At 50.3% G+C, this 10,989-nt stretch overlaps 1 protein-coding gene across 1 annotated transcript; it reads left to right on the top strand.

Moving 5' to 3' along the window:
• Window positions 1-5,027: 5,027 nt before the first annotated feature.
• On the top strand, window positions 5,028-9,218 carry LOC113879842 (myeloid-associated differentiation marker-like). The gene has a single exon (XM_027521665.1). It carries the CDS (start codon window positions 5,312-5,314, stop codon window positions 6,239-6,241), a length of 930 nt encoding a protein of 309 aa, XP_027377466.1. The 5' UTR covers window positions 5,028-5,311; the 3' UTR covers window positions 6,242-9,218.
• Window positions 9,219-10,989: the final 1,771 nt, after the last annotated feature.

The raw sequence follows: 10,989 nt of genomic DNA, 5'->3' as shown, positions 1-10,989 counted from the left end.
GAACTCGGGCCTTCCCTGCTCACTTCCTGAGTCCAGGGCTGCAGTGGGTCAGGGGTGAGTCTCCCAGGCCCCTGAGACCCTGGACTTGGCAGGTGTCTGGAGCAGGCCTTGTTTCACCCATGAGCCCGGGGCCCAGGCAGGCCCAGGCAAGGAATCCAGGTCCTGAGGCCAGGTGTGCCCTCCAGGGGCTCCCATCGGCTGGGTGGGGGCGGGGTGCTGCAGGCTTGGCCTCAGACCCAGGGGGGCTGGAGCAATTCCTACAGGAGCCCAGGGACCGGGGAACGGGGACAGAGATGTTTCTAGAGTGCTCCTTGCTCAGCATGTTGAGAACAGGGCTCTTCATTGAGGCCAGGAGCTGACACTCTGTCCTGGGTCCCTGGTGCCACAAGCCCTGCAGAGGGGCCCAAACTCAGGCCCATCTCCCTCCTCCTGAACATTCCTGCTCCCAGACAAGCTGTCCCCCATCCCTCAGACTGGGGTTGGGTTCTCATCTCCCTGGCCCCCATCTCCTGCCTCCTCCACTAAGACACACCCTTCACCCTCCACTCAGACCTGGTGTCCTGCTTGTTTCCTGCCCTCCATCCCTGCTCAGAACACCTGCTCTCCCTCTGTGGACACACCCCACTGATGTGCTGATGGTCAGGTCACAGGCCACCCTCCTTTCAATAAAGAGTTTCTCAAGGACGGACCGCACCTTGCTCACCCGGATCCTCAGTATTTGTCCAGCTGGGTATAGAGCAGGTGCTTCATAAACATCTGCTGACCCTGAGTCGACACAGCTTCTAGCATCCAGCCTGCTCTCTGAGCCTTTCTGCCCCAGTGAGTTCCCAGGTCCCAGCCCCCAGCACATGCCTGCCTCCACCTGGGGCTTTTGTGGGTCTGTTCTGCCTGCAAGTTTGAGCTCAGGGTCTCTCACTTTTGCAACCTCGTCATGGGGCCAATTTCCTGAGTGAAAATCCCAGAGGCTTCTCTGTAAGTGAATGTTAGTCCCCTGGTTACATCTCAACAGTGGTTTCCTACTGAGTCTTAAATGCTTCATGAGGTGCCCAATGCTGTGAATGTTTGTCCCTGCCAGACTCTGTATCTCTTTCTGTGAGTCTCTGTCTCTCCCTCTCATAAACGTTGCTCAGTCATCTCTGCCTCTGGGAGGATCTAGCTTCGTGCTCCTTATAAGAATCTAATGCCTGGTAGTCTGAGGTGGAGCTGAGGCAGTGATGCTAGCACTAGAGACTGGCTGCCACTGTCTCCCATAACCCCCAGATAGAGCTGTGTAGTTGCAGGAAAATAAGCTCAGGACTCCCACTGATTCTGCGTTATGGTGAGCTGTAAAATCATTTCATATTTCATTATATATCACTGTGTAATAGTAAGAGAAGCCAAGTGCACAATAAACGTAATGCACTTGAATCATCCCCAAACCATTCCCCATACCCCCTTCCAGGGAAAAATCGTCTTCCATGAAACAGGTCCCTGGTGCCAAAGAGTTTGGGGACCACTGCTCCAGAGGACTGGGTTGTCTGTTTGGAGACCTCTGGCATTTGTGCGGGAACTACAATGGGGAGTGCTGAGTATGAGCCCAGGACTGTGATCACCCACACCTGAGGGAAATGTGGAACAGGAGCCACCTGACTTACTCTTCCAAGGAGGCTTTCAACCCTGAGCCCTGACGTCCTGGGATGGGTTCTAGGAAGTCTACAAGAGCCCTGCAACTGAATGCAACATCTGAGGGTACGTGCATGTGTATTTCTAGGATAGTCATATTCTCAAGAACTAGAGGAACAATAGAATGGGAAAGACTAAAGATCTCTCCAAGAAAATTAGAGATACCAAGGGAACATTTCATGCAAAGATGAGCTCGATAAAGGACAGAAATGGTATGGACCTAACAGAAGCAGAAGATATTAAGAAGAGGTGGCAAGAATACACAGAAGAACTATACAAAAAGATCTTCATGACCCAGATAACCATGATGGGCACTCACCTTGAGCCAGACATCGTGGAATGCAAAGTCAAGTGGGCCTTAGGAAGCATTGCTGCTGCTGCTGCTAAGTCGCTTCAGTCTTGTCCGACTCTGTGTGACCCCATAGACGGCAGCCCACCAGGCTCGGCCGTCCCTGGGATTCTCCAGGAAAGAACACTGGAGTGGGTTGCCATTTCCTTCTCCAATGCATGAAAGTGAAAAGTCAAAGAGAAGTTGCTCAGTTGTGTCTGACTCTTAGCGACCTCATGGACTGCAGCCTACCAGGCCCCTCCGTCCATGGGATTTTGCAGGCAAGAGTACTGGAACGGGGTGCCATTGCCTTCTCCAGGAAGCATTACTATGAACAAAGCTAGTGGAGGTGATGAAATTCCAGCTGAGGTATTTCAAATCCTAAAAGATGATGCTGTAAAATTGCTGCACGCAGTGTGGCAGCAAATTTGGAAAATTTAGCAGTGGCCACAGGACTGGAAAAGAGCAGTTTTCATTCCAGTATCAAAGAAGGGCAATGCCAGAAAGTGTTCAAACTACAGTACCATTGTGCTCAATTCACATGCTAGCAAGGTTATGCTCAAAATCCTCCAGTCTAGGTTTCAGCAATATGTGAACCGAGAACTTCCAGATCTACAGCTGGTTTAGAAAAGGCAGAGGAATCAGAGATCAAATTGCCAACATCTGTTGGATCATAGAAAAAGCAAGGGAATTCTAAAAAAATCTACTTCTGCTTCACTGACTCGAGAAAGTCTTTGACTGTGTGGATCACTATAAACTGTGGAAAATTCTTAAAGAAATGGGAATATCAGACCACCTTATCTGTCTCCTGAGAAATTTGTTTACATATCAAGAAGCAAAAAAGCAGACATTGAACAACTGACTGGTTCAAAATAGGGAAAGGAGTACCGTCAAGGCTGTATATTGTCAGCCAGCTTATTTAACTTGTATGCAAAGTTGTTGTTGTTGTTCAGTCACTCAGTGGTATCCGACTCTTTGTGACCCCTTGGACTGCAGCACGCCAGGCTTCCCTGTCCTTCACTATCTGCCGGAGTTTGCTCAAAGTCATGTCTATTGAGTCATGATGCCAACCAACCATCTTATCCTCTGTTGCCCTCTTCTCCTCCTGCCCTCAATTCTTCCCAGAATCAGGGTCTTTTACAGTGAGTTGTCTCTTTGTATCAGGTGATCAAAGTATGGTAGCTTCAGCTTCAGCGTCAGTCCTTCCAATGAATATTCAGAGTTGATTTCCTTTGGATTGACTGGCTTGATCTCCTTGCTGTCCAAGGGAATCTCAAGAGTCTTCTCAACACCACAGTTTGAAAGCATCAATTCTTCAACACTCAACCTTCTTTATGGAACTCTCTCTTCAGTTCCTGGAGGTTGATGAGGACAAACTGGGGTACAGAAGGCACGACACCCCAGCCTTCCTCACCTCAGTGCCCGTCCCCAACCTCAGCAGTGCCCACTGGGAGGCCCACAGGCTCCAGGGCTCCACTGACAACTGGGGCTCAAGGAGCTTTGTGAGTCCAGGGAGGTTCTCAGGTTTGCTCTGTGTTTCTCTTTCCAGCCTCAGCTTGTCCCAGGGTTTATTATCAGCAAAGGCGATAAGGCCCCTGATGGCAGGAGGCTGGCTGGGGCTCAGGGTGCTGGCCCTTCAGCCCTGGGGACCTCTCAGCAAATAGTCCTTAGGAAACAGGGCAGGGGTCCCTGAGGAGGGGGCGGGCTGGGAGGGGCCTCACTCCCCCAAGACTGGACCCTGGAGGAGCCCCTGTGTGAGCAGGACTGCAGCCCTGGCTGGCGGGACTGTCTTGGGCAGGTGACCTGGGCAATTCCATGGTCTCCAGGGTCCCTACCACTCTGGCCAGGTGTCCTTGTCACAGCCCTGAAACCCCTTCAGGCCCCTGTTCTCCTGTGTCAGTTCCAGTCCAGGCCCCTCCTCCATGGGAACGTTGGCTCCATGCCTGCATCCCTTCTGGGTCAGAAGACCCCTACTGGGCTGCCTCAGGGCCCCTGGGACCCTGGGATCCCCCCAGTCATCTCCACTCTGCCCCCGGTCCCCCACCCCAGTCCTGGATGCATCCTCAGGGCTGGCCCCTCCCACAGGTCCTGCAGGGGCCTCCTCTCTCAGCTTCTGCCCTTAAAAGGATTAGATTTGCACGTGGATGGCTGCTTTGGAGCTTAAAAAGCTGGCATTTTAACATTTCGTTCCTTGGTTCCTCCATGATGCTCCACCTTGGAATCATGCTAGGTTGGGGTCCCCTGACCCAATGCAAAAGAGTCACATGTGAAAGCAAAATTGGGGAGGGGAGTCACAATAGTCCCTACTTCCCATTTCATCCTGTCCCCATGGCCTTGCTCTCACTCCATGGCTCCTCCCTGTTCACTTCTGAAGCTGCCCTCCTCCGGGTGGGGCTGTGTCCCCTCACATGGCAGCATCTTCTAGTGATGGCTGCAGGGAGGAGAGGCCAGGATTCATGTATTTTCAGGTTGCTGTGGAAGGAGGCTTTGGCCCTGAAGGTGTGTTCTAGGCTTTGGTCCTGGGCTCCACCTAAGGGGATTTCTGCCATGTGCACTGTACAGCAAAGAGTTCATGCCCACGGCTTTGGTATATTTATCTGGGGTTCCAACTTCATGGTCATGCCATCTTAGGGAAGGACTTAATTCCCCTACCTTAGTTTTCTCATCTGTAAAATGGGGTTAGTCAAAAGGACACTCCATATTCCCTTTTCTGAAACACTTGGGGTCAGATATTCTCTAGAATTCAGAATTTTCAGCTCCATACAGGTGACATAGTACATCTACTCTACATGACATCACACCCCACTGGGGTCTCAAAGCACCTTGTAATCATACACATTAGTGTTTTGGCAGCTGAACTTTTGAACAGTCACATTGAGTAAAATAAAAAAAGATCATAATTTGTCTCATGTCTCTTTGGGTCAAATTTTGTTACCAAACAATTTTGAGAGACTTGAAGGGTTGGGATTAAAGATAAGGACTATCCGTCTCTGTGTCTCCATAGATAATGGCACATATAGAGACCCAGAGTGTTCGTGGTTTGAGGCTAGACCACACCCAGCTGTGAGGCTTTGGATAAGACAAGTCTCCTGACAAGGCCAAGGGTGATGGGTGGGGGGAGCCATTCTGGAGCAGCTGTGCTGTTACCTGATTGTCTGAGGCCATTGGTTCCATCTCCACAGATGCTGAGCCTCAGCCGTCACAGAGCCCGGAGCTGTTTGTCGGCGTCTGATCCTCTGGATCTGGATCTTTCTTTGGTGCATCCTCAGTGAAGACCACTGCCAGACCAGTGACTGTGACTTGCCAGACATTCATAACACCATGCCCACCAGGGCGACACTGCCATACCAGCACTACGTGAACAGAGTGTTCTGGTTCCTCCGCATGCCGCAGCTCTTGTCCACCTGCGTGGCATTCTCCTTGGTGGCTGACATGGGCATTTTGAGAGGGGACATAGGTAACTGGTTCATGTCCTTCTGGTGCATCTGTTTCATTGTGACCCTATTCATAGTCATAATTGAGTTAAACGATCTCCAGCCTTGCTTTCCTTTCTACTGGTACAACTTTCCCGTCACCTTCGCCTGCTACGCCGCCCTCATCTGCCTCTCAGCCTCCATCATCTGCTCCGTCACCTACGTCCAGTTCCTGCCTTATGGCCCTGAGTGGGACCGGGCCGTCACTGCCACTGCATTCTCCTGCATCGCGTCAGTGCTTTATGCCATAGAAATGGCAGGCATGTGGAACTTCTACAAGCTCAAGGAGATCCCCTGCTACCTGCACACCGTGCCCAGCCTGCTGAACGTGCCGGAGACCTTCGTTGCTGGTGTCATCTTTGCCTTCCTCAGCAACACCTCCCTATACCTGCACCAGCCGGCCCTGGTGTGGTGCGTGGCTGTGTACACGATCTGCTTCATCTCAGAAGCAGTAACCATCCTGTTGAATCTGGGCAAATGGGAGGACAGGCTGCCCATCCCCTTCCCCATTTGCCAACTTGTGCTCACCGTGTTCTCTGTCCTCCTCTACATCAGTGCTCTTGTCCTCTGGCCGCTCTACCAGTTCTATGAGGAGTTGGGCGGGCTGCCCCAGCGGTCCAGCGATGTGAGCTGCGTTGATGGCCTCATGTGCACCTGGGACCAGCGCCTGGCTGTGGCCGTCCTGACAGCCATCAACTTGCTGGTTTACGTGGCTGAGCTGGGGTACTGGGCCCACCGGGTCTCTATCAAGACTGAGGACCAGCCTGGAGACTCCTGATCCTCTGCTCACAGGAGGTATCCTCACTGAGCTCTGACATCCTCTGATGCCCTCTCCCTGGCTCCCTCTCTCCCTCCTCACATCCTTCCCCATGCATCTCACTCTCTTTTCTGTTCCTTTTCTCCTTCTGCAATGTCTCCTTCCTGTCTTGTGTGGTTGCCCACATTCTCTTTTGCTTCTCTCATTTTTTCTACATTTTCTGCTTTTTGGCCCTTTTCTGGTTTTCTTGCCTCCTGTGTCCTGACCACCTCTCCCCAATTTCCTTCTTCTGATCCATCAGGACCTGAGACTCCTTCCTTCTCTGTCCACCGCCCCTCCCGCCTCCTAAGGTGCGGACTCCACAGCACACAGCCCTCTGTGCAGCTGTTCACACCCTGGGCCTCCAGAGGGGTCTCATTGCCAAAGCGTGTCTGTCCCGCTGCGGGTAATAGTTGGTGTGTTTATGGGGGGTGTATGAGTGTTGGGGGTAGGTAGGTCCTCATTTCTGTTAGTGGAGGGGGCTGTACAATGCACTTCCCCTTTAAGTTAAATAAAATCTCTAGAGGTCAATAATGTCAGTGGGCAGGAAATTTGAAGCAGAGACCTTAGATTGAGACCCAACCTGTTGCACAACCCCACCAGAGATTGACTGGAGAATTTTCCCAGGCTTACTAATTATCTGCTGCCTAGAGGGTGTCTTAACAGAAGTGTCTTAACCAGTTCAGCTCCTCTCTGGGCAAACTAAAAAGGATCTAGGAAAAAACCACAAGGTCTTGCAGACACCTGTCTGCAGTGTTGGTGAGGGACGGTAATACAGCCCTCCTGCCTCCGTGATCAAAGCAGTAGGTCCTGTCTCTGCAGGGAGAAGAGCATGGTCCTGCCAGCCTTAAAGGGGATGTGAGCTTGCTATTCTTTTTTCCTATTCTTTTCTTTTTTCTGATCAAGACAGCAAAAATTAGTAGGTGACCCTATTTGTAAAGGGGAAAGTTTCTTTTCAAATTTTCTTCAGTTGGCAGTTTGAGGGGGTAGCATTTGACAGCATTGACAATGCTGATGTCATTGTCATAGAAACTGCATGGCTTGGGTGTGTGGTGCACACACATATGCTGAAGCATAATGTGGTCTATGTAAATACATATAGTTTAGAAAAACTCCACAGAGCTTTTCGTGTCCATCATTGTCTCTGCTCAATCACATTGTCTCTTTCTCAATCACAGAGAAAGACTTGTACCCCCTCCCACATTTATAGTGTCCTTTTCAAGTTCAATATAAAGATGAAGGAAAACAAAGAAAAACTTCCACAAAATCCAAATATTCCAATTGCCCCAAATTTGCCTAGGGCTCAGAAGGATCCTATCCACTTTCCACCCTCACCCAAACCTGGGTTTCGTGGAGCCCCTTCCACTGATGCCCCACCTACACCTGGACGAGACCCTGGGTCACAGGTGGCCCAGCCTGGGACACAAGAGGTTAGGCCCACCCCAGTGCCGGCTTCCTGTGCCTGAACCCTTAAAGGGGCCAGGAAGCACCTGGACGCCTCTCTTTAAGGGTGTGTGCCTGTGTGCAGGCTCAGTGGGTGTTTGTGTGTCTCTGTGTGTACCTGTATATGTGCCCATGGGTTCCACAGCACTGAGGCCAGTAGCAGTTTCTTTACAGGAACTGGTGACTGGGAAGGCACCGAAAGGCCTCTTCCTCTCTTCCTCTCAAATGCAAAGCCTCAGAGCCCAGCATCCTGGTGTCACCAGGCCCAGAGGGACCCGGCAAGCAGAGCTGTGGGAGAGGGGCGGGGAAGGACCCCCGCTGCTGCCCCTCAGTCCTGTGCTGGGAGGAAGCCTGGGATCTTCACCCACAGGCAGGTGCGGTGGAGGGGGAGGGCTCCCAGGAGGCAGTTTCCATGGCCGGTAAAACTTAAGAAGCAATGAAAAAGACTTGCTATTTTAAGACAAGACAAGAAAAATTTAAACATAAATATTTTCTCTGCCCATTTGAACCTTCTCCCTCCCCTCTGGTGTGCATTGTGTATTTGCATTGTGTATAAAACCTACCTTCACAAGGGCAGAAATACCTGCTCCACCATAAAGATCAATATTTCTGTTCTGGGCCCAGCCATGTAACTCCTTAGAAAATACTACTGCTTACAAATGACCTTATTAATGTCACTACTTTATTACTTCTATTCTTCCTGTTTGACAAGATTCTTGTTTCTTGCTTTCACCATGTGTTATTGAGCCCCTGAAAAACTAATGATTAACTGACTTGAAACGATTGACCTGATGTATAATTCTAAGATCACTGATTGTAATAGTGTGACTCTGGATATGGGAAGAAGCAACAGGAGGGAATCATTTCCTGGAGCTGACAGACTAGTAAGACAGTTGGTCCAGAGGATTTTGGCTACTGTTACCAAGACTAGACAAGTAATTGCTTGCTGAGTAGCCTATCAATGAAATCTTTACCTGACCAGGGAATGAGCATTCCTAGCATCCTGGGGCAAATTGGTCAAAAACACCTCCTAAACTTTAGCTGAAATAAGACAGAAACAAATGGAGAATATTGAGTAATAAAAAATGTTGCCCACCACTGGGTTCTACAAGAATCAAGTCATTAACCACTGCAGTCACTGACCTATCCTGAAAGTAATCTACCCTGAAATGAATTCAGGGTGGAAATCAGGAAGAAGCACTTTATGTTGTAGCAAAACTGGCAGAACCGGTCCTCAGATAGATATTTTTAGGAGAAATTTTTATGAACCCAGTTTCTTGCATCTTCCCATACTTAGAAAAGCACTAAATCCTTAACTCTGCTATCTGACCCTTTTAAAGAACAATTACTTGGCTAAGATATATGCTTGGTTGCATGTACTCTTCTCCAAATCACACACATATTGTCTCCAACCCTTAACTCTTCAGCACAGTTCTCACAGCTTTCTGAAAGACTGTCTCCCTGGTTATAATTTTTTGTTGACTTGAGTAAAACTTTTCACTTCTTTTTGAGTTGACAACTGATAATTTTTTTTTTTTTACTGATATGAGCATGTATGCATTTATCTCTTGCAAGTTCAGTGCAAGAACTCTCATTTTCTTATATTTTCATGAATCAGACGAAACACAAACTCCCTCCCAGAGAGGGAGGTGATGAGGTTGGAGAGGTAGAAAATGGTCTCAGCTTGCAAAGCTTTGGAGGTGACATTTTAAAAGTTTGTGTTTCATCTTAAGGCAACAAAGAGAACCCACCAGAGTTATTTCAGTTTGCATTCAGCACAAGCAGACATTGAGGAAAAGAATGGAAATAGACAAAGCAGCTAGAAGTAATGGCAGGAGTGCAGGTGAGGGGATGGATGGATCTCAGGTTCATCTTTGTTCAAAGCTGCCTTTCACCAGGACCCCTCTGTCCCTGGCCCCTCACATCATTGTCTATGACCTTCACACCAGCCTTAGGAGAGTTATATAATCTCCAGTCTACAGACGAGGAACTAGAACCTCAACAGGGCTAGAGCTCAGGACCTCCCAGCCCTGGAATCACTGAGCAGGGCCTGGTCTCCAGTCTCTGCCCACCAGGTCCTGTCCTTCCTGTGGCTGCACCTCAGGCCAGGTTCCTGGGGCTTCCAAACAGCAGGGGAGCCCCAGCCATGGTCTCTGTCATCCAGCCTTTCTTTCACTTAGAGGACAGATGCTAGTCACATAGAGAGAATTCTTATTACAAAGCCACCCTTCCTTTCTGTAGACTCCAGTGAGTCCCGGTGCAGTGGGACTGAACCACTAGGCTTGCCAGCTCCCCTTTAGCCTGAGCTCTTTAGACAGAGGATCCTGGGTGAGGGAGGTCCGTCAAGTGGAACAACTCCAGCCTCCACTGAGGACCCCGTGGATGAGAAGCTGGGACTGACTGGCAGGGTGGTCTCTGCACCCCTGTCCTTCTAGTGAAAGTGAATCGCTCAGTCGTGTCTGACTCTTTGTGACCCCGTGGACTATACAGTCCATGGAATTCTCTTTGACCAAAATACTGGAGTAGGTATAGCTTTTCCCTTCTCCAGGGGATCTTACCAACCCAGGGATCGAACCCAGGTCTCCCACATTGCAGGCAGATTCTTTACCAGCTGAGCCACAAGGGAAGCCCAAGAATACTACAGTGGGTAGCTTATCCCTTTTCCAGCAGATCTTCCCAACCCAGGAATCAAACTGGGGTCTCCTGCATTGCAGGCAGATTCTTTATCAATTGAGCTATCAGGGAAGCCCCCTGTCTCTCTATCCCAGCCCTAAACCCTGGGGATAGGTGGACATGAAGAGGTGAAGACACTCAATCTTGACCGAGGGACCAGCTCAGGGCCCTAAACAAGATCCTGATAAGCGTCCCTGGAGCTCCAGGACCTGGGAACAGAGGGCGGCGGTTCTTCACAGACACGAGCAGCTGGGCTGAAAGGCACCTGCCAAGGGTAACTGACCCTGCACTGAGCCAGAAGCAGGAGGCAGGGTTAGAAATTTGAAAGCTCTTCCTCTGGGAATCCTGGTTCCACTCCTTCCAAGAAAGCCTAAAACCCTAGAAGAAACCCCGGCTGAGAGGCAGGAATCCTGGGGTCACCTTCCACACCAGGCTGCAACACTGCCCCAAGCCTCTCCCAACCTCAGCTCGTTGGCTGAGAGAGGGCATCTAGAGGTCCCTGGAGTTGCCCCCTGGAGCCACCCTCTAACCAAGTTGGAGACCCAGCCCCTCATGCCTCCTGCCAGAGTGTCCCTCAGGCTGGTTCTCCCTGCAAGTCAGCCTGGGGGAGAGAT

The sequence above is a fragment of the Bos indicus x Bos taurus genome, chromosome 21, assembly GCF_003369695.1.
Source record: "Bos indicus x Bos taurus breed Angus x Brahman F1 hybrid chromosome 21, Bos_hybrid_MaternalHap_v2.0, whole genome shotgun sequence".
NCBI lineage: Eukaryota > Metazoa > Chordata > Mammalia > Artiodactyla > Bovidae > Bos > Bos indicus x Bos taurus.
The sequence above is the reverse complement of the archived record's forward strand: the minus strand, read 5'-3'. Positions and strand labels throughout refer to the sequence as shown.